General features: G+C 46.8%; 1 protein-coding gene across 1 annotated transcript in view; it reads left to right on the top strand.

Annotated features, from left to right (window-relative positions):
* The first annotated feature begins 23,345 nt into the window (after positions 1-23,345).
* Trabd2b (TraB domain containing 2B) overlaps positions 23,346-26,737 on the top strand; it is a 198,337-nt gene continuing 194,945 nt past the window's right edge. The window contains exons 1-2 of the mRNA XM_032900210.1: positions 23,346-23,447; positions 25,477-26,037. Coding sequence (XP_032756101.1) covers positions 23,346-23,447; positions 25,477-26,037 — 663 coding nt within the window. The remainder of the gene's footprint in view (positions 23,448-25,476; positions 26,038-26,737) is intronic.

Below are 26,737 nucleotides of genomic sequence, written 5' to 3'. Positions count from 1 at the left end.
GTTTCCTTGGTTGTGGTGTCTCTTCAAAACAATAGTAAAGTAAGACATTAGGTAAGCTTTAACCCAAGATTTTGGGCATATTAGTAAAGCACTCTATCAACTAGACTACATATCCAGTCCCTGTCAGGATAACATCTGAAGACTCCATGCTTTCTTCTCTCTTCTTTAAAAAAAAACAAACAAAAAACTCAAGTCTGTTTCCTCTCCCAAAGAAGATGCTGGAGACAAGATGCCAACATCTGGACTTGAAATATTGGTACCAACATTAGGTAAAGAAATGGTCCCGCTGAATTCCACCCAGCACTGAACCCTGTCGGGAACTCTCTACAAGGGTATACACGCTGGGGTGTCCAACTACTGACAGACAGGTGAAAAGCTCCTGGAAATTGCCCTGTGAGGCATAGGTAGAGAAAAAGGTCAGGGCAGGCCAAAATCAACATCTTCAAGCAATGGCTCTCATTGCTTGTGACCTGTTTTTTTGTGGAGTATGAAGCACTGTTTCTCAGTGTGTGGTCCCTGGGCCAGCAGTATCTGTCACCTGAGGACAGGGTAGAAATATAAACTTTTATATTTTGCCCTGACAGAGCAACTGAGTCAGGAACTCCAGTGGGATCCCACTAAGAATTTTAATAAGGCTTAGGGAGTCTGAAGCCTGTGAAGGTTGGTGATCCACTGGCTTACATTTCCTGTATCACTGCTTGCATGAAACTGCATTGTTAGTATTGCTTGCTACAGAAAACACCTCAGAGAGGACACTTGCTGGGTCCCAGAACTCACAGCAGATGAGCTGCACAGCTGGAGGACAACTCAGCTGGGATTCCACAGGGCAACTCTTCTGTCCTCAGGGACATTCCATCTGGGGACTGGGAGGAGCTTCCTAGAGCAGGACTGAGGGTTGTGCCCAAGTTACCAAGAGAGAGCTGCCTGCCTTGGCCTAGAGAAGGCTTTAATTGGCTCATTAATAGCTGTGATTAGTGAGAAAAGAGAAGCCTTTATCTTTGAAGTCCAGAGGCTGAGCTGGAGCTCATGCAGGGGGCATGCTGTGGCTAATTAAAGCTGAGCCACGTTTCCTGTCAAGGCCAGGAGTGTTAATGGCTCCAAGCAAGAAAAAAAATGAAGCTTCAATTTCCATTGAGGGGTAATGGATAGAATCAGGAGAGTGAAGATGAGAAGGGGCCACTTAAAGGGGCAGAGCCCCTGGGTGGAAGCAGGGCTCTGGGCCTTTTCTAAAGTACCCAAGGAGGTATTACTGGCCTTGGGGTGTCATGGGATAGGAGGGAGGTTCAGATTCCCACAGGAGAAGCCCTGAGACTGATATCTTCATCCTTCTTGCTATTGTGACTTTGAGTACTGCAGCTTCTAGCCTGATTCCACCTGCTCAGGGGAGTGTGAATGATGAGGGATGCTGGGTAGCAGTTCTAGAAGCAGCAGACCTCAGAGTCCTTGAGGGTTCTGGTCCCCAAAGCCTAACAACAGCTACTTCATCAGGCTCCTTTCTTTCAAAAATAGTCTAAGAGCTAGACACACAGCCCAGGCCTTTACCGAAAGGATCTCCTACGGTGCTCTTAGTGGGTAGCTTAGCCACTTGGCATACGTCTGAACAATGTGCCAAACTGCTATAACTTATCTACTAATGTGGCCGAGTGTCAACCCCATCTTTGAACCTGTTTTCTTGGGGCCCAGATTACTTCAAAATGAGAAAACCAATTGCTTCTGGCTCTCCGTCTGACAAGAAGACCCAAGACCTCTTCTCCCTCTTTATCCTTATCCTCCGTGCCTACACCCCCAGCTACATGAACCCTTATTAAGAAAAGTGACTATAGAGAGAATCTGATGTAAGGATACACTGTGGGTAGGTAAAGGGGTCAAACCAGATCCACTATGTCGACATAAGCATAGCAGTGATATTTCTTCATTGGAAGTCAAGATAATTACCCCGCAAATGCCTCCCCCCCTTTTTATTTCATCAATTTCTTGCTCTGAAAAGTTTGACTGAATACATATCACCTTCCATTAAGATGATATCAGAAAAAAAGTAAGTATAAATTTTGCCAATAATTGTTATATTAGTTGAAATAAGATCTGGGTAGTTTGGATAACCAACCCAGGATATAAAATGTGTAGTAAGTGTAGGTTCCCTGGGAGCCCTGATCTTTAGCTTTGTGTAGTCAAAGCTTTCCCTTTCTCCAAAGGCACATGTCTAACCTTCCCTTCCCTGGATTGGCCTTCAGTCTTCAGATCTCTGCTATTATCTTCCCAATCGCTTATTTCAGAGTTGATTGTGGAGCCTGGTCATCTCCCACCATCCCCAGTTCTAAAGTTCTAAATATAAATAAGTAAGAGCTGTCTGAGTCATCTGGCTATCCCAGGGCCCATAGCAGTGCATACCAGTGCACCCGTTGATGAAGGAATATATGACCAGATTAAGTCTCCCCTGAAAAGAGAAGAAGTAAATGTTGGACTCTAGTTCATCTCTGCATCCCTCCCAGCGTCTTGCCTTTCTTCCTGCCAGCAACCAGGGGTCTCGATTCTGACCCCCAGAGGTGATGGGCACATCCAAGGCAAGAACTAAGGCTACCCCAACCCTGGTCCTCAGGAAACAGTGTCATAGAGACCAAAGGAAGGGTTTCTAGAAACAACAAACGGTCAAAAAATGCAGAGAACTTGTAGCCAGCCAAACAGCTTAAGTAAACCATGACTTTTGCTTGACAGAAAACCCTATGTGTGAGCCTATATTACCTCCTTCAGTCCTTTCTCCAGCAACTTCAACACTAGAAAGCCTCCCCAAATGAACAAATAGGTCTTGGAGAGAAAATAAGGCTCGCTGGAAGACTAAGGTGACCACTCTGGGAGCACTGGCAGGGCAGAGGGGAGAGAGCCAAATGACTACGGCTATCCAGGTCTCCTCCACAATGATGGGGTGAGAATTGCTGCTCTGTGTACAGCCCCCCTCAGAGCTCACAGGTACCCTTGTTATGTCAGGTTCCTTGGAGCTCTGTATGGCCTTGACCCAACTGAGAGGTCACCACAGAGAAACAGAAAAGGCACAGGAAGAAACTCTGGCTCCTTCATGACCAAACTGCCCCTTCCATATGTCCTCCCCCATGAAATAGAGTGACAATAATACCACCTTCGGGCAGAGCTGAGATGTGGCAACAGTTGTGTGGCACGTTGCCTTAATGGCTTCCATAATGACAGAAAGTGGTGGTGTATATGGAGGGGAATCAGACCAGGCTGTGCTCAGGGTGCTGTGAAACTCACTTCCCCAGCACATTCTCCATGCCAGATCCTGGTAGACACATGACCACATATTACTTCATTAATTCCCTGAGCCAAGGGAGAACAGATCAGCCCCACAGAAACCCTGGGGAAACTGAAAGTAGAAAGACTCAAAGAGGTAGTGTCCCATGCTGGTCTCAAATGTCAATACTAAGCAAAGCTGAAAATCTAGGACATTCTTACTTCCATATTCACACTGACGCTCCCACCCACAGACACCTGTTCAAGCTTCATGTCAGTCATGCGTGTGCTGTTACCTTAGAGACAAGTCCTTCCCGCTGTGTCTGTTGGCATCCTTAAATTGATTCTCTGCCAAGTCTACCCAGACCTCCATGACCACCTGGCATCACATCACAGTTCCGTTACATTTGTAACCAGCATGGGTGTGCTTCCTAGGGGAAAGGATTACAGGAGCCTGTACCCCTCCTTTAACATAATAGGGTTCCATGGAACATGGATCTTATGTTTTCCTCACTCCACACACCTCTACACAACTCAGCCACAGAACTCAGATTTCATGGTAGCTGGTATAAGCCAGATCTTCCTAAATGCTGAATGTGTGTGAGTGAGTGAGTGAGTGAGTGAGTGAGTGAGTGAGTGAGTGAGTGAGTGAGTGTATTGGTCAGAACAAGGGTGATGAGGTGGACGAATGCCTACTACAGTCAGAGGTTGAAAGCTTGGCATCAGTCTTATCCAAGTAACTCAGCATTTTCCAGTTTCAACTCACCAGTGTTCCTGCTCAAATCCGTTCCTAGGTAAGGATCCCTTGTGCCCATCTGTCCTTATGTGACTCGGTCAGCTGAGAAGCCATTTCCTCTTTGAGGATTTGCTCTCTCAAGGAAACTCAAGCTTTCTGTTACGAATGTTTAGGCTTCATAGTAGCCTTTGGTCATGGGGAATACTTCTTACCTTTCTCAAGTTAGGTGACAGCTCTTTGGTAATATGGTGAAACCTGTCTCTGATAAGAATGTAGGCGAAGGTGTCTAGAAAAAACAAATGTGAAATATCACACACACACACACACACACACACACACACACACACACACACACACCAAAAGTTACAGGACACCCCTAGAGGGTGGAACAAATGATCAGCAGACCCTGCATTCAACCACTTTGCTCTTCAGAGGGACAGAAGGCTTGCCTCTTCCCCACCTCTCACCCCTTGCCTGCCAGGGGACTGCTGGACTTCCTCTTAACAAGAACCATGATTTATGTTGGTGGAGCCCAATTAGCTCTAAGCTCTCTTGGGCCGCCAAGTGCCCCGCTGGCCAGCAGCTGAGGCCTGTCTGGCGGGACATATTTGGATGATGAAGCCATGCTGCGTGCTAACTCAGCCCAGGAAAGAGCAACTCAACTTGTATGCCCACCCTATGCTGCCAGGCTTGGCTCTTGCCCATGAATTGGGCAACAGAGCAGTCTGGCAGAGGAAGGGACTGTGCTTCCTTGGCAAGAGGCGGGAGGCTGGTCCAGAAGAGCATCGCCCCGGGGCAGCATGCCCTCCCTGGGCTTGGCTGCGCCTAGCAAGTTCAGACAGCCAGAGAGCTCTGAGCTGAAAGTCAAGAGATCTGGACTGACACCAGCCCCACTCCCAGCTTTTTTACGTGACCCCAGCGAACTGTCCATCTTCCTTTCTCTATCTCTACATCTACCTATATGGTGGACAGGATTTTCTCCCCTGACTTGGGAAGCACATAGAGTTGTATAATAAGGCCTCAGTTTTCTTATCTACAAATTGGGACAAACATGGCTTTCCTGGGCTAGTGTGAAAAGTTTATGTGAAAATACACAGTACCTACACAGAATGGGAGCTACCTCGATTGTCTATCTAACCTTTGGTTTTTCCAATATTCCATTTTCATATGGTATGGATAATGGAAGCCAATTAGTTTTATGAGAAATTAGTAAGTTTGAGTTCTTTACTTCAATCTCTGAGCCTACACTCGACATTCTAAGACATCAAGATCTTGGCACTATCCAATGGCATTCAAATGGCTTGTTGGAGTGGTAGCTATACAACCTGGAGCTGATTTGGAGAGAACCAGACATACAGATGCAGACCTCCCCACCCCCACCCCAAACTGCCAACCCAATCCCAGCCCCGTTAAATCGATGCCAGCTCCTCTGCAAAGCCCAGTCTTCCAGGAGAAGAGACAAAAATCAAAACAGAGAGCAAGGAAAGGTGACTCTGTGGTTCAGAGACTGCACTCCATGGTGCAAGCAAAAGAGAAAAGATCAGACTTCAGGATCCAATCAGGTGTTCCCTGACACCACACTCAGGTCACATAGGCTCCTATTAGTCAGCCCTAAGTACTCCCTGCTGAACGGAGCGAACAGAGCAAGGCTAAAACTGGGAGAAGGAGAGCAGGGTATTACTATCAGTCTAGTCACTGATTTCTTAGACTAATTTGCCAAGTGCTTTCAACTATAGGGTCCCAAATGTATCTTTGAGAAACTAAAAGTGCCATGAAAGCCCTTCAGTATGGCCGTCCACACCACAAGACATTTTTTTTTTTTTTTTTGCTTTTGTAAACTTTTGGCAGTAAAACAACTGGCTTCTCTTGGCTCTGTTTCTTCAACATCTCTTTTAAAAGAGAAAACAAAAAGCAAACAATTTCCCTTCTATTTATTAATATCTCTAGGACACCCAGCAGGGGGATGGAGAATCCAAGGAAGACGGACGAGGAGCCCAGCTAAGTGTGCAGTTCTTCATCCCCACTTGGGGGAGGGCAGACCGAGGCCCATGCCAAGCTCTGTGAACATGAGAGCCTGCAACTCCCGGAGAAACAAACATAGTCCAGGGTGAGGGAGGAGCTGAGCAAAGCTAATATGCTTGGCAGGACTTGAGAGGTTTGGGGATATTTAAAGCAGAGTATTAATTCATTTTTGGGAATTCGTGGCTTCTAGATGCCAACTCTGGACTAGATAAATAAGAATCTGCCTATGAAATGCTTTAAGTGTTTACCTCAAGGCACCACTACCCATTGCTATTCTCTCCTGAGAAGATGGGATCCAGCTAGTCTGTTGATTCATTTTGAGTCCCTTGCACACACCCGCCTATCCTAGTGCTAACCAGAGGATCCTCAGTAGACCTCCTACCCAGGCACCAGCCTCCACTCATCAGTGACCCCATAGAGACACCATTAGGATTCAATCACCAGGGACCAGTCCTGCACTGAGGACGTGATAGGTGTCCACTGTGGCTAAACCCACACATGTTGCAGCACAGAAGATTCCAGAAAGGATAGTCGGTTCAGATGTGATTCATCCTTGTCACAGAACCTCGGGGTGTGACCTTAGATAAGTATGTGATGGAATGTGTGAGCATCCAGCATCAAGACACCATGATCCAAGCAATTTATAAAGGAATCCATGTCTGTTTATTAATCGGCAGATGGTATCTTTCTGATCTCCCAACTCCCGGGCGTGGAGAGCCCAGAGAAACTGGGACAGAAGGAAGTGATCTGTGAGGCTGGACTGAGCCCTCATTAGTCACTGAGTGGGAGGAGAAAAGTCAAAGACTACAGACAAATTTAATCCTTGGTATTTTCAAGAATGATGCTACAATTTTCTAATTCTATACAAATGTCTCTTCTAAGCCAGTGAGATGGCTCTGATGGCAAAGATGCTCACTGCTGAAGCTGGCTTGATCCTCAGAATCCATGTAAAGGTGGAAGGAAAGACTACAGAAAGACATTCGCCTTCATCGGTGGCCCATGGCATGTGCACATAAGCACACCATGTAAAAACGAAGATATTTCTTAATTTTTCAGAACTTAAATTAGCCCTTACAGCCACCATCATTACAACTTTCTTATAGGTGGTAAACTGAGGTACCTAAGGATATCTTACTATCTTTCTCCATTTATTAGTAAATGTATTAACTGTCAGAGTTATACTTTTGGGTTCACAGAAGGTCATCCATTTGACTCCCTGTTTTTTTCCCAAGGGAATGATATGTTAAAACAACAACAACAACAACAACAACAACAACAACAACAACAACAAAAACTTCCTTAAGGGTGGATTGTGGGTCATTGATTAAATTTCCTCCCAAAGGAACATCATGTGCTGATTAAAATCTACTGCCCTATAATTCTAGCCTGGTGGCAGGTGCCCTCTGAAAGACAGCACCTCTCTTCTTAGTAAATGGCTCTGGCCTTCTGGCCCTCTTCATAATCTCCATCTTATATTTTACTTGCTTTTCTGAGTTATCTCCTTCACATTCTGACCTCAAATGCTATCTCAATCACATTCTTCCAGGGTGGATTCTTCTCCCAAGATCCATAGCTGCATGCTATATTGTGTGTGTTCGAATCTAAGCTTCCCAACATCATTAACTAGCCAAACAGAGCTGTTTTCCTCCCCAGGAAACATTGTTCTTTCTTTTACCCTCAACAATAGGTTAAATAAATGAAACAAGGAGGCAGAAAACAGAAATGAAGACAGGAAGGGAGAAAAATAATCAAATCTGGTGGAGAACAAAAATGCATGATGCTAGAGAGTGCTAAAAGTTTGTCTTGTCCAACCTTCTTTCTGAACATGAGCAAAGTGGCCCGTCTGGAAACACTGTCTCCTAACATCTGGGAGGGATCTTTGTAAGATCACCAACACAGAACACTTAGGAGTGACCCAGAGAAGGCACGTGGCCATGCTGCAAATCTGGGCCTTTGCTTTGGAACACTCATTCTAATGTGTGGTCATGTGTTTGTCTATTTGTATGTGCAGTGTCTGTCTTTGCACAGTAAGATCTGTGAGGCCAGGGGGCCAATGCTGGCCGCTTCCCTGCTGTGGGTGCTTTATGCCCTGCTCTCCTGTCTATAACCTGGTACTCCTTCATAAAGCTAGTCCATTGGCACTTGTATTCTATTTTTGTCAAGAACACGACAGACACACATATAAAAGAATTTAATGTAAAGTCAATATAATGTAACAAACCCACACAATACTGACAGAGCACTAATTATTTTGTGTAGGAGACACCTAGCACATTATGTGCAGAAGTGTAAAACTTGATCCCTTAGCACTGCGTCATAAGCAAATGCAGGGGCCATGTTGATTAAAATACACATGTGAAACGAAAAATATTAAGTTACTGAAAGACTAAGAAAGTCTGAAGTTAGGGAAGTGGAAGTGGGTCAGTTACTATCGAATGAAGACAACTTCAGAGCAAGAATTATTGCCATAAAAAGGGGGTCCTTCCATAGTGATAAAGGGGTTAATTACCCAAGAGGACCTGACCATAGCATATCACCACCATGACAGAAAGGAAAGGTGGCAGAATGAAAGGAAAACCAGGCAACTTGAAAACCACATTTGAAAGCTTCAGCAGAGTAGATGCAAACAGAAAGATTACGAGGACTTGAAAGCACCATGATCTCCATCATGGGCCTGACATCTGTGGATGCTTCCATGCAACCACAGCAAACGTCCTTCTCAAGGAAAAGTTTTAAAGAGAAATCCTATTCGGTTTCATTTGAATAAATTGAAAAGACCTGAAATCATATGAAATATGCTGTGTGGCCACAAAAGAATTAGATTAGCACCAACAATAGAAATATAGTTGGAAAACACTCAATAATTCTGAAATGAAGCAGTCCTTATGAATCACCTGAGTAGAGAATCACATGATTGATTAAATATTATTAACTTTTTAATTGAATGGTAATAAAAGCACAGCAAGCCTTAATTTGTGACATGAAGATGAAACAAAAATACACAGAATTAAAAGTTCAAATCAGAAAAAAAAAAGGCTCTGAGTTTTAACATTTTAGGAAATTAGAACATGGCCTAGGGCTTCAGCTCAGTGGAGATTCACATGGTAAGCACATGCACACACACACACACACACACACACACACACACACTCAGAGAGAGGAGGGAACTAAAACAAAAATTAAACCATACAGATATAAGTGCAGAAAAATAGAAAACAGAAATGATGAAAAGTGTCAGTAAGGCTGTTGGTTTGAGAAGACCTATAAAAGTGAAAAACTTCTAACTGTTCTGATCAGGAAACAAAGACAAACTAAAAAAAAGAAAGAAAAAGAAAAGAAAAAGAAAAAGAGGATCCATCCCCTGAGATGGAAAAAGTAAAAGTCTGCAGGAAATAATAACTTAGAAAAATCAATTATATTATACATTCTTTAGAGGAACAATCATAAAAAGATCACTTTAAGATGCTGTTGTAAGAGCATCAAAACCATTTCAAGAGAATTTGTGTAAAAGGTATGCAGATCTGCATTGCAAAAGTACTGCCAGGCAGTTAAAGAATCCTTCTGGCAGGATAAATATCATTTACAGATTGCAAGAAGCTTGGCATCACAATGCACATTCTCTCCACATTGTTCAAGAGATACCTTTAAGTTTCAACTAAAATCCTTGCAGACTTCCTTTTATTCTTACAGAAATTGACAGACTGATTCTTAATTTTGAATGAAAACTTAATTGATTTGGAAGCTTAAAATGTAAAGCAGAAGAACAAAATTGGAAGATGTATATTATCTAACTTCACAAGTAAGCACAAAGCTATAGCAATAATGACTGGGATATCTGTGAACGTAGATGCATGCCAGTGAGACAGCCTCCAGATAGACCCGTGCAGAAATGAACAGCCGATGGCCAATAAAGTTGCTGGAATAGCACTGCATAAAAGGGCATCTTACAGCAGCTGGTTTGAACAATATACATTGTTTTTGAAAAAAGGAGGAAGAGGGAAGAAAAAAATGAGGCCAGACAGAAGAGAGGAAAGAAGAAAGATGCAAATGGAGGGCAGGGGAAAACTGACAAGGAGGAGACCAAAAAGCCTGGATTCCTTGATTCATATCTTAACCATGTACAAAACTTAACTAAAAGAGGACCATTTCCTATTATGCTTGGCTCTTCAATGTACACTCAAGACTTCTAAGCTCAGATCTTGGTTCCCAGCACATCATTGTTCAGAGCCGAGGTGTCTGGGGGATTATTGGAGTGTGAAGGCTCTGACCCATTGGTGAGAATTGTAGCTTAATGGGCATCAGGGTAGGGAATATGAGGTGAAGGCAAGCTCTCCCTTTGCTTTCTAACAACCATGAGATGTACACCTCTCTCTGAGGTGTGCTCCCCACCATGATGCTCTCTGCCTTGCCCCACAGCTATAGTGATGGGAGCAAGCGATCATGGATAAGACACCAGAGTCCATGAGCCAAAGTAAAAGTGAATCTTACTTCTTTCAAAGTTCTTATTTCAGACGCTTTGGAGCAGTTAACACTTGCCTTAAGCATAAAACATAAAGCTGAAGATCTTCTAGGAAGGAGTGGGTGGGGAAGGAAGGATGAGAAGGAAGAGAGGAGGAGGGAAAGAATGGAAGGAGGAGAGAAGGGAAGGGAGGAGGAGGAAGTTCCTGTAGTAGAACGTTAGTGGCCATGAGTTAGGTCAAGATTTCTTAAGTAAGATATGAAAAGCACAAGTCATGCTTTGAAAACTGATACATTGGATCTGCTCGGAACTCAAACATTAGCTCTTCAAAAGACACTATTAAGAAAGTGAAAATATAGGCCAAATCCTAGGATGTTTATACAATTATATTTGACAAGAAACTTAGAACAGAAATAAACAATGACTACTCAACAGTAAAACATCAAGCAGCACAATGTAAATGAGCAAAAGACCCGAACAACGGCTACATTAAAGAAGACAGGTGAGCAGGGGAAAAGATACTCAACACCATTAGAGAAATGTAAATTAAAAGCTCAGTGAGAACCACTCTGCACCCCACCTAATGGCTGTAATTACAAAAGCTGGCAAGCCCAAGGGTTTATGAGGTGGTAAACAATTAGGACTCTCATATGCTGTTAAATGTCTGAAATGTAACAAGTATCCCAATAGATTATCAATTAGTCATAGCAGTGAGCAGTCGCCATGATTATGACTGGGAACTATAAATCATAGAGATGCCTGAAATGGCCCTTAGCTTGACTAACCAGGCTCTTTCCCCCTCCATTCTTTGAATCATCCTCTTGAAGACTCATGTCTCTAGCCCTGGGCTAATGTTGTGTGTTGTAGCTGAAAATGGTCGTCATTCCAACTGGTTATGTTGGGGAAGACCTGGGGAAAGGAGTCTCTGAGGATGTGCATTAAACAGACTACACCGGGGACTACTGTTTTGAGAGCAGGGGAGAGCTAAAAATGCTGCAAACTGTAGATAGATTAAAAAAAGGTCTAGAGGCAGAAAGCAAAGACAGACATACAGACACTTACTCAAACATACACACTCATACATATATGCACACACATTCATATACTCCCACACTCACACATTAACTCACAATTCTCCCACACACACAATGATACCCTCTCACACACATACTCATACACACTCATAAATTCACATACTCACACATAAACTCATACCCACACACACACTCACACATACACTCACAAATTACACACACACACAATCTGTCTGACAAAAGTTGAGAAGTTAGCAAGCTTTTGTCACCTCAGGTGCTACCAGGATTCTAAGTCAGTGCTCTGTGCAGAGGTGACTGTGGTGTGGGGAAACAGAAAGGATCTAGTCAGGGGAAGACATAGTACCTTAAGACTCTGGACAAAACACTTCAACAATCTTCATTTCAGATCTCCAGGCATAGAGATGCCAGGTGAATTGGTAAATCAGTGGGTGTGAAAAAAAATCTGCAAACTGTTTGCACCATTTCTAGACATAAGAACATTGATGACATTCAAACAGAGTCATCAGAAAGGTGAGAAGGAACAAAACATCTTTGAGTAAGGAATCTGTGCGTGGGTGGCATGAAGGAAATGGAGTCTGCTCTGGGAAGCTGCAAGGGTTGCACACAGCAGGGACTGGTGGGGATAAGCTGCAGGGTGGGTGCTGGTGAAATGGGCAGGTCATCAGTGTCAAGGGCATTGACAAGTGTAGCAGGCTGCCTCGAGAGGTAACAGGCTTCCCATTGCTAAATGTCTTCAGCAACATCCAGACAACTACACGAGAAGATTGATGGAAAGGGAATTCCAAACGTAGGGAGTTGAGAATCCAACCCAAATTCTGAACTGAGAAAAAATAAAAGTGTGCATTTGATTGGATACGATGTGCCTGATGGGGAAATGGGGCTTGCATAGCACAGAGGCCAGGCTGCATGTGCAGACTGCAAGGTACCACAGAAAGGACAAAGGCTGGATACAGACCCACCAGACTCCCCACCACTGGATTAAGTGAAGGCCACGCATGTAACAGCTAGGCAGCATGCCAGTGGATTCTGTGAAAACCACAAACACCGTGTCTGCCTTGTGTGCAGCACTTGGTAAGGATAGTGTTTGCTGGACTTTGCCATTCACTCGGCTAATCAACAGAGCATCTCTAGGCAAGGGCCATTTTGTCCAACTCAATCAGTAGACCTAGATTCTGTTCTGATGAAGACCCTCAATAGAATTTCCCAACCATAATGTAACCATGCATGCTCGTCCTGGTGTTTTAAAGATCAAAGTATTTACCCTAGTACAGGAATACTTTGAGGCTACCTCTCTTCCTCCTCCTCTTCTTTCTCCTCCTCCTCCTCTTCTTTCTCCTCCTCTTCCTCCTCCTCCTCTTCCTCTTCTTTCTCCTCCTCCCTCCTCCTCCTCTTCTTTCTCCTCCTCTTCCTCTTGCTTCTACTTCTTCTTCATGATATTAACAATGATCCTAAAGCCATAGCACAGTTCTTTACAGCACACAAAGTGCAACCCAGTCATCATCCTTTGCCATCCCCATAATAAACCCAAGAGCCACACATTACAACTGTTGTGACTTCACAGATAAGGGAGTTAAGCGTGGAGAGGAGTTTCAGCTAACCGTTTGTGATGCCTTTCCTAGTCAACAGGTTATTTTGTTAAATACCTATAAACTTTGATCATCATATACATGTAGAAATGTATTTAGTCTTATAAATGAACAAATGTATTCATTTATTTAGCCATCTAAATGTATAAATGTATTTGCACTTAGTAAGGGATAAAAGCTGAAAGGCCCTCAGCTCTCTGCCGAGATGAAGCACCAAACACACTCCCAGCCCACTTAGGCTTCTCTCGGTTTCACTTGCCTGAGTTTCCACTCCTGCTCTGCTGGGCCTTTACTTCTTAAAACAAAGCAAAACACCAACAACTTCTGGGAGAACCTCATGTATTTAGTTCCATCCTGTCATGATTATTCTCCACAGCTAAATTTCTTCTACACCACCCTGACAGGTCCTGGAGACTCTTTCCCAGCAGAGTCAGGAAGGCTGTACTCAGCTCTGAACACCTCTAAGCCTCATTTTGCTTCCATGGTCTTTCTCACTGTAGAGATCCGTTGTGCTGGGTCCCCTGTTGCTCCCCCAGGGTGTCCCTTAGGAAGAAGGGAGGTAGCTTGATAGAATTGGGCATTCATCCTACTGGTCTGGGCTTGGTATAAGGCCAAGAGTAAGGCTCAGTATGTGTTAGTGTCAGGGCTGGGGTTCAGCAGGGTTACAGGTGAAAGCTCAGAACCCTTCTGTAAAGAACAGAGATAGTTATGGCAGGGCATCCTCATCCACTCATCTGACCACTGTGCAATGCCTAGGTTTGATGCCTTCTCTCCAAACAATGCTAAGCCTCATGTCGTCACTGGAGATAACCGCCTTCCTTCCTCTGGAGCATCTCTGCAGTCTCTCCAGTGATAACACTCCCAAGACGAGTGGTTGCAAAGGTTTTTCCTTTGTGCTATATCCTTCATTAGCCTACAGCTCAGGCAACTGGAGTCTGCCCATCGGCACATGTTCTTCAGCCACTCAAGCGTGACTCTGACACAAATCTAGAGATTCCTCACAGTGGCTACTTCTACACCTTTGCCTTTCCACTTACTTCACATCATTGCTCTTGAGTTTTCATCCCTAAAAGCCCACTAAAATGTCTCCTGTTAACTTTCAGGATCAAATATAATGGTAACTCCTCTATTTTTTGAACGCTGGCACCATGTTCCCTCCTCTTCCTCCTCTTCCTTCTCTTCCTCCTCCTCCTCCTCACCATCACCCTCTCTGTCTCACTCTGTCTCTATGCCTCTGTCTCTGTCTCTCACTACCTTTCTCTCTCTGACACAGCACAGATCTTTTGCTATGCAGTGCTGACATGGATTATCTGGTACTCAACTGTGTAGCTCAGACTGGCCTTAGATGTCCTGCCTTAGCCTTCTGAGTGCTGAGGAGACAGGTATGGACCACAACACCACCCAGTTCCTCTAAGTTTAAACTTTATCTGTTTGGGCCTTTTGCCTTGTATGCAAAAGGTGCATGCAGTGCCCAGGGAAGCCAGAAGAGGGTGTCAGATCCTCTATCTCTTTTAATGGATGTTTCTTTTTCAAAGTTGAAATGAATGTGCTCCTTGGGCTTAGACTTACCTGCATTCAGCCTTTCTGTCCCCCCCGTCTGTCCCTCTGTCCCTCTGTCCATTTGTCTGTCTGTCTGTCTGTCTACCTACCTACCTATCATCTGCTATCTCTATCATCTCTAACGGGTCTAGTGTTGCATCTCATCTCTGTGCAATGAGCCCTAAATGTGCCCATAGCCCTGAACACTCTCCCAAGAAGCAAGATATTTCTAAGCTGCTTCCTACAACTTCCACTTCGTGGGCAGCTCATGACTAACATGACCTCAAACTGGACCATTGGTGTCTTCTCACAAGATTCTGCTCTTTGCTCAACCTGTCAAATTTAATAAAGAAGCTGCCCAAAATAAAAACATCTAAAGCCATGCTCCCTCCACTTATCATCTGTGTCACGCAGTGTTGGTTACTGGCTCTAACACTGTGGGCTAGACCTGCCCCCTTTCTTCCAGTCCCACTGCAGCCATGTGGGTAAGACCCTACATTCCCCGCCTGCTCCTGGCTCTGCTCCTGCCCAGGCTCTTGGATCTCTCTGCTGCCACCTCAGCATCCTTCACCCAGAGTTCTGAATGGGCTTCTAAAATGTAGATCAGGCCAGAATCTTCTTTAAAAAAAACCCAAACCCCTAAGTGAGCACATAATTCAAGCTTCATTCACTTCACAGTCATTCTTCATGTGACCCCTCTCTCTGCTACATTTCGAAGAATTCACTCCCTCAGGGAAACATCCTTCCAAGGGACATCTTAGTCCCTTGACTTTCCTCTTTCCTGAACACACCACGGTGCCTACCTTACTACATGGCCTTTGCTAAAGTTCCCTCGGCTGAGGGTACCCTTCCCTCATGTCCTCTTCTGCCAGAACCTTCTCGTCAACCGAAACACCGTCTCCATTTTGATTTCATCACTTGTTTATTATTTTCCTTTTGAAAAGAGAACTGAATATGTGCAAGCATTCTCACGGTTTCATTTGCCAAGCCCTGTGTGCTTGTATGTGGCATTCATGAACAACTGGGTGTTCTGCTCTCTCTGCAGAGGGTACCTTTGCTATCATGTCCTAGGCCCTGACGCTACAGACAAGCAAAACATGAGTTCAAGTTCATGTGTGGTAGGTCTAGAGCTCCAGGACTTTTTCAAATACCCCTCTGCTCCATCACTCACTGGGTTTGTGAGTTTGGGCAAGCTTAATTCCAGACTCCAGTTTTCTTATCTAATGGATGAGGATGATGGTAGCAGTTCCCTTGTGGACTCATTATGAACCATCAAGAGTTACTAGATTAAAATAATGATTGGAAGTACTTACCATACAGCAAATGCTCGATCAAAGATAATGTATCTACAGTATGTATAGCATAATATGCATATAGTATCCCATAGCTACCGTATAAGGCAGGATGTCTCAGCACTAGCAGGACTGGGATTTGTGGTGCCATATTTCTAAATGAGGTTACACCATATGTTGCAAGATACTTAGTATCATCCTGGTCCCTGTCACAAGATACCAGCAGCACCTTCCCACTTATGAAAACCAAATATGTCTTTACAAAGTCTCAAAGGTCCTTCAAGCAGAAAGAAGGTTAATAGCACTACTGAGCAAGTGAGTACCATTGCCTGGTGGTATATATACCGACTGGAAGTCTACAGAGTCTGGATAGCTTGCCCAAGGCCAAAGAGGATAAGGGTGAGGTCAGGCTTCAGTCCACTCTTCTCACCCTGGGGCGTGCCCTTTGCTCTTTCCCACACTCTCTCTGTACTTGTGTCTCAAGCCCCCCTGCCCTCACCCTGGCAGTCTAGCTAGCACATTTGCAGATCCGTGCTAATTACACAGCGACGTAAAACTTTATATGTGGTTTGTTATTTTATATCCAGGAACATGGTCCGCAGCCTTCATTACATAACGCAGCTGTGTGTATATTTGGGGTCTAAGTGCCATTTAGTGGTCAGCTTGATGGTGTATTTTGTTTCAAGTATCACATTTCCTTTTTCCCTTTCTATACTTCAGTCAGGTCCTAAATAGAGGAATGGAGCCTCGCATAGCTTGGGCAAGAGTGACAGGCAAGTCCTAAATGACAATTACCCTCTATCCTAATTAGATCAGAAGGCAGACAGAGCCCAGAGCTGCCATCTGCGGTGTGGATGTACTCCCTAGTGACTAAGCGTGCACTAGTGTGTTCTCAGGCCACACCGTGCTTGCTACCTGCAGCACACTCTCCCCGTTTGTGTCTTGGAGTGAATGAAGGGTTTAGCAGAGGTTTAGACAGATGACTTTCTAACAATCAGCTGCATGGCTTGAGTGTGTCATTGCTCCCCTCTGAGACACGTCTCATCTTTAAAATGAGGACAAACCTAGCTGGGGAAACAACACAGACAGTAAAGTATTTGCTACGTAAGCAGGAGGACCTGAGTGTAGGTCCCCAGCATATACATACATCTAACATACACCTATAATCCTGACTCTGGGGAGGCACCTCTCATCCCAGTGCTGGGGAGGCAGAAACAAGCGGATCCCTGTGGCCTGCTGGCCAGCTCAGTGAGCTACTCTTTTAGCACCACCTCTTGGTCCTGACCAGAACATCTCTCCTTGCTCCTCCTCCATTGTATCTCTTTCACCACTGTCCTTACTTAAGGTGAAAATAAAAGTGGGTTTCCTTCTATTGAACCTTGTTTTCCTTTCATAAGCCAGTTCGAATCATGTCCTCTCCAGAAAAGTGCCCTGGAACCCCCGGCTCTCGCTGTGCCTGGATTTTTATGATAGTGCATCACCCAGTCTCTGCATGGCTTTTATAATGGTGCATAAAACGCCTAACCAATATGTTTTTTTCTTTATTTTAAATTCTTTTTTTCCCTCACCCTGAAATACTTACTGGACAGATTATAAATGTTCAAAGTGATGATTTAAAAACATATAGACACTGCATAATAATCGTGACAGTTAAACTCAGAATCACACACCGCGCTGTGTGAACTACAGATTATTAGATCCCCAGAATTTACTTCGGGATTACAGATGTATGTCCTTTTGACCAATCCTTGCACTTATTGCTATAAATGTTGTTAATACAGCCATTATTTTTTAAAAAAAAAAAGCCTGAAGGACTGTTTGTTTGTTTGCTTTTATAGCAAGGTAGCAAGTCTTCCTTCAGAATGTTTTCAAAATGAACGAAATCATCTTCTCAAAAAGAGCTCGACCCTCCAGTACATTGCAACAGCACTCACTGAAATGTCTCTTGACTCAACACTTACAGGTGTTTCTTGTTCAAAAGTCACAAGTAGTTGGCGCAGAGCAACTCAGTTATAACTACCAAACACATGGAGACCGTATATGAGCTGAGCCATGGTTATCCCTGAGGGCTGCTCACGGGCAGCCAGCCTTGCACACCTCCCACCTAGAGCCTGCACTGTCAGATACCCTCTGGGTAGCCACAGCTTCTGCAGAGCAGAGCATGTTAAGATTGTCTCCTCTGATGGGTAGTGTAAAACACTTTCTGACCTCCTGCCTAGTCCTTGCTGGCACCTATGGATTCTGACCATGCCTAATTCTAATCCTCCTTGATCATCCTTCCCAGTTCCTCTAATGCACCAAACTCAAACACACTCCTACCCCTGTGTGCATGCAATCCCCATGGCCCTTAATGCCCTCTTTTTCTTGCCCAGCTCCTGTTTATTCATTGGTTGGTTGCGATTTGGGGGTGCGGAAGAGGGACTCTATGTGGCTGAAACTGTCCTCAAACTCTCCAGCCTACTGCTTCAGCTTCCAAGTGCAGAGGTTCCAGGGGTGGGTGTCAATTCCTGTTTTGCGTTTTATTTTGTTTGGAGCAGGGTCTCCTGAATTCATCATGTGGTTGAAGAGGATCTTGAATCCTTGACTCTCCTCCGTCCACCTTGAAAGCACTAAGATTGCAGGCACTCACCACCACACCCAGTTTCCTGCTCACCCCTTAAAGATGTTTTTTTCACAGACTTGATCTTAAGTGAGTCTCAAGGGTGACACTGATTGGACTCAGTAAGTCTCAAAACAATAAGTAAAGGAGGACATGGAATCGAGTGGGAAATGTCTTACCCCAACCTCACCTTTTTGGCAAAGATCTCTGCTGATGTGATGTTCTATTTGTTTCCTCACGCTCCGTTTATTTGTAACTCTGTCCTCTCTACTGGGTGGCAAGCTCCCTGAGGGCTAAATCTGGGGCTGATTCCTCTGTATCCAAGAGTTCCCTACTGAACTGAGCAGATGCAGTGTTAGTTTTAATGAATGCCATCCTGCTTAGTAACTCTGACGATCCCTTCCTACACTCCTTTTTCTACTTTAGTGACAGAACGCCCTTTGACCAGTCATCTCAGCGCCTGCACGTTTTCAGGTGCTTTCTCACTCTAGACTATTTTCAACATTGTCTGTCCCTGCCTGATTCTTCAGTCCTCTCCCTTTCTCCTGAATCCCAGATGCAACCTTGTTCTTCATTCATCAAGGATTAACTTCTAAGCAAGGCTGAGGTTAGAGAGCTTGGGGTCATGCTGGCTATGGGAGCTTGAAGTCAGAACATTGGGATGGTCACTTCCTTTGAGCCAGAGTCTAAGTTCCTCTTCTCTCACCCTGGAAGGGACACCCATCAACAGAGCAGGGCCCCTGAGGCCAACTTTGTTGGTTTAGTTACGCTACAAGGCTTCTGCTCCTGCCCCTGCTGTTACAGCCTACAGATTCCTGGTACCAATCTGATTGAACAACTTAATTAAGATGCAATAAAAGAAAAGTGGTCCGGATGTGCCCCGAGGGAAAGCAGTCTAGAGTCTGCAGCCACTGCCACCTCTTGAGCCGGGAGCCCTTTCTCACCCTGCCTAAACGCCCCAGACTGGCAATGGCCCTAAAGTAAAAGCTTTAGTGTTTGGTACAGAGGCTCTTAAAGGTTAGTCACTCACCGGCTTGTTTATGTTGGTTGTAGGTCACCTCAGTTCATTGTCACGTCCAGAGAGGAAGTTCAAGTGCCAAGTCTCTAGGATTTAGGACTTAACACCACCCAGGGTTTATCTCACAAGACCAATGGGAGGGGGAAATGCCTTAAAACACCATACTGAAACTGAGCTGGAAGGCTGGATCAATGGCTAAGACAGCATACTCTGCTCTTGCAGGGGACCTGAGTTCACATTAGCTCCAGCACCCACATCACCCGAAACTCCAGCCCCAGGAAGGGAATGCAGCGCCCTCTCATGGCCTTCATGGGACTCTACACACATGTGGCAGACACACAGATACTCACACATAACAAAAAATGAATTCTTAAAAAAAAACAAAAAACACTGAAACCCATGGTCTTGTTTATTGTTTTGGGTAGCAGCTTCAGAAAACATGGTTCACGTACCATGCACCTATTTAAAGTGTTTTGGTTTTTTTTCTCTTTTAGTTTGTTCCAAGTTGGGTAACCATCACTATTTGGGATTTCTTTTTTACTACCCCTCCCCCAACCCCAACATTTCTTTGGTATGGTCTCTCCATCTCCTTATCTAGCCTTGTTCTGGGTGATCACTATCCTGTTTCCTGCCTCTGTACATATGCTCCCTTCAGTCCTTTCTGAAGTCAAGTAATATTTTATCTTGGATATGCCTCTTTAAAAAAATGTATGTCTTTCAAGTGCATAGCTTGATGTCTTGACACATCACTGTTGACTTTCCACTCACTTGCTAGCTGATGGACGGTTAGTTGGGCTGTTTCTACACTGTGGCCATTGTGAAGAACACTTCAGTGCACAGAGACTTGTGTTGATAAATGTTTTCGATTCCCTTGGATTGACATATTTATTTGCTCATTAACGGTACCAGTGCCTAAGGCCTTGTCACACACATTGAGTCACTGAAAAACAGTGAGGCCAGGAACTGGAGAAAGACTCCAAGAGGCCGTGGTCTAAGCTTGCTGACTGCTCTACACGAGACAGTAAAGGAAGAAGTTACAGCAGTTACCTCTGATAATTAGCTGCCAAAACCTTCATCATTCTGGGGGGGAGGGATTTGATCCGAGAGAACTTTTAATTGGAATACAGGAGGAAGCACTAATTCATAGTCACACGTACCCTCACTTGAAGTTTGATCTGGTCAGTTCTCTAATTCCCGTCTGCCATCTTCTAATTCCCCAGTGAAGACCATATTCCTACTTCTTCAGAAGCAGACTCTCACTCTCCAACCAACTCACTCTGTTCTTTCCAAGCAGATGGGTGACTATGGCGGGTGGGGGCGGGGCGCTGAGTCAGGGCAGTATATCTCCAGGCGTCTCTTTCTCTTTGTCACAGAGCTCGGTGTGCATGAGACAGAGCTACTGTATCGTGCCCTGGCGCCCTGTTTTCTGGGTACTCTGGATTATTTAGCATCTGTCACCAAGTAGGTACCTGGATAAGAGGCTGAGCAGAACAAATCGCTCCCAATACCTTGCAGTTTGAACTGTAGGCAATTGCTAACATCCATTCATTTTCTTTTCTTTAAAAAAAAAATGGAAATTTCACAGCCATCTCTAGTGCTTTGCTCTTAGTCCCATTCTTAGTTGCTCACATTCAAGGATCAGGGAGGCAAGTTCTTCTGCTTCACTCAAACGTTGAGCATTCTTTTTTCTAGCTCCATGTGCTACTGAAGCAGGCGTGGAGAGAGGGGTGGTGAGCCCTTAGCTCGGAGCCAAGTGGCCTAGGATCACGTGGCTCCCACTGGCCACTCTGCCCCTACTGTGTCCCCTCAATCATGAACCCTGTAAGTAGAGATATGCCCCAGCCACTTGCAGCTTCGAATCTTGGAGTAAATTTCCATAACTGAATACATACAAGGCATGCATTCTCTGGTCTGGCATGAAGACACAGGTTCTGGCCACCTGCTTTCTGAAGTCAGTCCCTTGAAGGCCCTTTTCTCTCACTTTTCACCTTGGCACTGGGTGGCCCATCTGTTTCACTCCCTTCTATTAGCTACTGCTGATCTAAAGATCTCAAAGATCACCTCCCAGGGCTCTGACCCGACTCCAGGAGCCCTCCGACATGCCTCGAAGTGCCTACCCAAATCCGGTCCTGCTGACTGCTTACTCTCGCCAGGCCTTGCAGATGTCCTCTGAGAAACTGGCCCATGTCCCCAAATTTGTCTCAGTCTGACCATTGGACCTCTTAGCCCGAGGTCCACTGAGCCTGCCGTAGGAGCCCTTCCTCTACCTGCCTTTCCTTGGTCTTCTGCTATGATTGTATTTTCATTGTCTGTTTGCATATCTGATCTTTTTTGTCAGCTATAGACTTCTGAAAATATCACCCAATTTATCATTAACCTCCAATGCCAGGATAGAGCAAATCTTGTTTAACGGCAGTGCGTGTGTGTGTGTGTGTGTGTGTGTGTGTGTGTGTGTGTGTGTAAACCCAGAGACAGATAGGAGAACAACTGGCTGAATGAAGCTTCCAGGGAATCAGTATGGTAATTATTTTATGTTCTTTAGACATGTTTTACTTTAATGTAGTGAGTCTTTGAAGAGTGCCTAAGAACATATATGCCAGTGTTAGGCACAGCAGCATGACAAAATGTTGTAAGTAAATACCACCTTCCCTGGATCTCCAGTGACCATCTCATTCTCTCACATACCTCCAAGTGCCTACACAAATCCTGTTCTGCTGACTGCTTACTCCCACCAGGCTTCACAGATGTACTCTGAGAAACTGACCCATGTCCCCAAATTTGTCTCAGCCTGGCCATTGGACTTCCACCTCTTAGCCTGAAGTCCACTGAGCCAGACGCCCTCTGGCGGTGGCGCTCAGGAGCTACGTTCCGGCACAGAGCTGGAGAGACGAGAGGGAGGAGGGAGGAGGCGCAGGCAAGGGAGGAGAGGAAAAAGTTGCGCTGGGAAGTTTGGAAAGTTGGGAAGTGGCTGCTGCGGGCTTCGCCTCCCTCCGCGCGCGAGCGAGGGAAACGAGCGAGAGAGCGAGCGCGGAGCCAGCGAGCGCCTGCCATGCCCGGCAGACCCCGCCTCGCTGCGCCCGGGCGCCGAGCTCGCTCCTGACTCCTGCGGCCCGGCCCGGCCTGGCCTGCCGCGGCCCTGGCCCCCCCCCCGCGCCGGGTCCTCCCTCCCCGCCCGGCGGCCCCAGCCCCCCCCGCCCGGCCCTGGCTCCGCGCCGCCTCCTGCCCTCCTCTCCCCTCCCTCCGGCCGCGGAGCAGCATGGCGGAGCCTGGCAGCGGCTGCGCGGCTGCCCGCCGCCCCTCTGAGCTGGGCTCAGGGGCAGCCGGGCACCTCAGAGCCGACCCCCGCCCCCGCCGCGCCCTCCGCCGCACTTGTCCCACTGCGCGCCCTGAGCGCTGCGCACCCCTGGGACCCTTTGCGCCCCTGGGTGCCCAGCATAACCTGAGTCCCCCCGCTCATCCTGGGATCTCAGGACTTCCCCAGGAGCCCCGCGTACCCCCGGACCCTGACGCGCTCTAGGACCCCTGCGCTCTCGCAGAATTCCGGGGCTCGGCCAACCCGGCTGCGCGCCCTGGTGAGGGGCCCCGCCCCAGAGGATCCCCCTCTTCCAACAGACGGAGCCCCGCCCCAGAGGGACCCCCAGGTCCGACAGGGACATCCAGCCACGCCCCAGCGGGCTCCCAGCATCTCGCGCCTGGAGCCCTGTGCTCCAGAAGATCCTCGGTGCCCAGCTGGGGGCTCCCCGCCCAGCTGAGGGGGCGCTGCCCAAGAGGGTCCCCGCGTCCCGCGGGCCCCGGCAGGATGCACGCCGCCCTGGCGGGGCCGCTGCTAGCCGCCCTCCTTGCCACCGCCCGCGCCCGCCCGCAACCCCCGGACGGAGGACAGTGCCGGCCGCCCGGATCGGTGAGCGAGCGCCTGCCCCGCCACTCTCCCGCCTGCCTGGACACTCCTGCCTGAAGGGCTAGGGTTTGGGACCAGCCTTCTCCATTCAGCCCACTCGCTCCACCTCCGCCCTCTGGGCACAGCCTGGGCTCCCTTCCCTAGCATCTGTCCTCCGGGCTCCAACTCTGAGCCCAGCCCAGCCCAGATGGTTCCTTCTTTGCTCGCGGACAGTTTCCTCTAGACTTTTGGTCTTGGTTGGAAGGTTCCCCTCTCTGTGCCCGCTTCTGACTCTCCTGTCTTTTATCCTACCTTTACCCTTTGCTCTCTTTCTGCCTTCTTCTGACTTCATCTTCCCAACACCTAGTGCCCCTTTCCCACCCTTTTGCTGTTTCATTCACACTGTACCCCAGGCCAGGCTTACCCTCCCTCTCCTTGCCCCTTTTTCTGACCTAAGGCTGGAGCCTCTGGTGCTGATTCTCACTCCTCTCCTTCTGTACCTAAGCTCCTACCCAGCACCTATTGTCTCAAATGCCCCTGTCTCCTGAAAGGGGTAAGACCCAGAGGAGAGAAACGGAAATGACAGAATGAACTTGCTTGTCTAATATTTTCCTGAGGAGACCAAGTAATTATTGCTTCTCCCAACTTTCCTCTCCAAACTGGGAATCTCTTGATTTTTTTCCCTACAATGCCCTTCTCTTCAATGACAGATTAATGCATTGCCAATCATCCTGAACTGGAGGCTGGGAGACCAGAACACTGTTGCAGGGTCTTCCTGTGCTACCCCATTAGCAGGGCATAGGTTGGCCTTGGGCAAGGTGCACAGCTAGCAGTCTACCTTGTGCAAGAGACCAGCCGGATAGCTGGTAGGCACTGTCTATTGTGAATTCAATTTTAAAAGGTTTGTTGGTAAAGTGTGGCTCTGTGTCCACCACCCACTATAGATACTTTCATTTGTGCCAGAATCAGGTAGGAATATGTTAGGAGTTGACCTAAAGTTTCTAAGTGGTCAGTGGTCACTCCAGGGACTTTTCTAGATGGAAAACAGCTTTGCTTAGGAGATAGTCCCCTACTGCTGTTTCTTTCTTTCTAAATCCTGTTTTTTACTGAAAACAAACAAACAAACAAACAAACAAACAGCCCTGGTATTTGGACCCCTACTCGAGGCACACAACCCTAATGGGTACCTAGGTCACAGAAAAAGAAAGACTTGGAAATGGAGAGCCGGGTCACCTTTTTGATGGGAAGTTTAGAAAGCACCTAGAACATCTACATGTCTTGGGGTTAATTCTGGGAAATCCTCTCCTCCCAAACCAGCAGCTGAGACTTGGTTTGGCTTTTCGAGATTTTTAAAACGCTTTTCTCATCTATGGTCTCAGCGAGTGGAGCAAAGTAGCCAACGCCGGTGACCTGCCCTCCAAGGAGAAAACCTTACCCACCCTATGAGTGGGAAGTAGCTGTTGAAATAGGTGTGCTATTTTTAATAGGTGTTCTGCTTTCAGTGTGCTCTTGGCATGTGTCTTCTAATGGCTGCATTTAAAAGTTATATGACTTCCTCTTTTCTTGCCAGAGCAGGACTCTCGGTCCCCCCTCTCCCCCACCCTCCCCATGAAACACCCTGGTGAAGGTTTGGCTTGGCCAAGCATGAATGTTCTCAGGTGGTATGGCAGCCCTTGGCTTTTCACAGTGAAAGCCAGTCATAAAGAGAGAGTCCTTTCGTTGCCCACTTCCTCTGTGCCTAGCACCACTCTGAGGGCTTCGGAAATGTATGTTCTGTTTTACACTCCTACCGATAACTCCCATTCTCACCCCCCCCCATTTTGCAGAAGAGGAAACTGAGTCTGTGGGAAGTAAAATGATGTACTGCAAGTTATTCGACTAAGAAAGGACAAAGCCAGCATTTGAATGTGGAACTTTTAGCTTGGAAAACCCTTGCCAGCCGGCCTCTGCCTTCTGGCCCCATCTACCCCTGCCATCTCTCGGTGCCAACCCTGGCTCTGCTCTGCTGCCTTTGGCCTCACTGATCTGCCTCTCCTCTTCTCTCTCCTTGTAGCAGAGGGACCTGAACTCCTTCCTGTGGACTATTCGGCGCCATCCTCCAGCCTACTTGTTTGGCACCATCCACGTTCCCTATACCCGAGTCTGGGACTTCATCCCTGACAATTCCAAAGCAGCCTTCCAGGCCAGCACTCGTGTCTACTTCGAGCTGGATCTGACAGATCCCTACACCATCTCAGCCCTGGCCAGTTGCCAGCTGCTGCCCCACGGGGAGAACCTGCAGGATGTGCTGCCAAGGGAGCTCTACTGGCGCCTGAAGCGCCACCTGGACTATGTGAAGCTGATGATGCCCTCGTGGATGACACCAGCACAACGAGGCAAGGGCTTATATGCTGACTACCTGTTCAATGCCATTGCTGGTAACTGGGAACGCAAGAGGCCTGTGTGGGTGATGCTCATGGTGAACTCCCTCACGGAGACAGATGTGCGCTCCCGAGGTGTGCCTGTGCTGGACCTCTACCTGGCCCAACAGGCTGAGAAGATGAAGAAGAGCACAGGAGCTGTGGAGCGGGTGGAGGAGCAGTGTCATCCTCTCAATGGGCTCAACTTCTCCCAGGTAGGAACCCTCTTGCCAGCCTAGCTAGCTGTACCAGTGTCTTGGTCCTAGTCTCTGATCTCTGCCATGCTCCAGCAGACAGCCAGAGCCAGGTCCCATCCTCCCTGCCCCCCAATCCCAAGCAAAAGCATCTCTCTGGTCCTGGAACGGCTGTCACTGGTTACTGGGCTGCTCTATTGGGGTCAGGGGAAACCACTACGTGCCAGAGTTTGGGTGTTTCTTTCCATTTCAGTGGTTCCCTGTTGGGGATATCCACTCTTCACCTGCTGTGCTTGCCTGAGCAGAAAGAATTTCCCTGGGGAGCATCAGAGTGATTCAAAACAGAAAGAGAGAGTTGCCCGTTTGGGGCAGTCTTCCTCAGGCTCCGGGGGCTTCAGAGAACAAGGCTGCCCTGAGGCTGTTTGGACACACACCCCTGGGTGTGTTTATAGAAAACAGCACAGAGGCGGAAGGCATGGTGCCTAGGCTGTGCTGTCAGGTTTCGTGCACTTGGCCTCCACCAGCACTGCTTCACTGATTAACACTAAGTTCTCCATGATTCCCTGGGCCTGTGCTAAGCTCTGTGACTCTGGGGCTGCCTCCCTAAGACTGGGAGAACTTCCAGTCAGCAAGGAGAGTTTGTGGGTCATAATTTCAGAGAAATGTGCTTGCTGAAGTTTGGCAGTTCTGATTTCTGAACCTAGGGAGTAAGGGAGAGAGA

Source organism: Rattus rattus, chromosome 1 (genome assembly GCF_011064425.1).
Source record: "Rattus rattus isolate New Zealand chromosome 1, Rrattus_CSIRO_v1, whole genome shotgun sequence".
Classification (NCBI taxonomy): Eukaryota; Metazoa; Chordata; class Mammalia; order Rodentia; family Muridae; genus Rattus; species Rattus rattus.
This window is presented reverse-complemented; position numbering and strand designations above follow the sequence as displayed.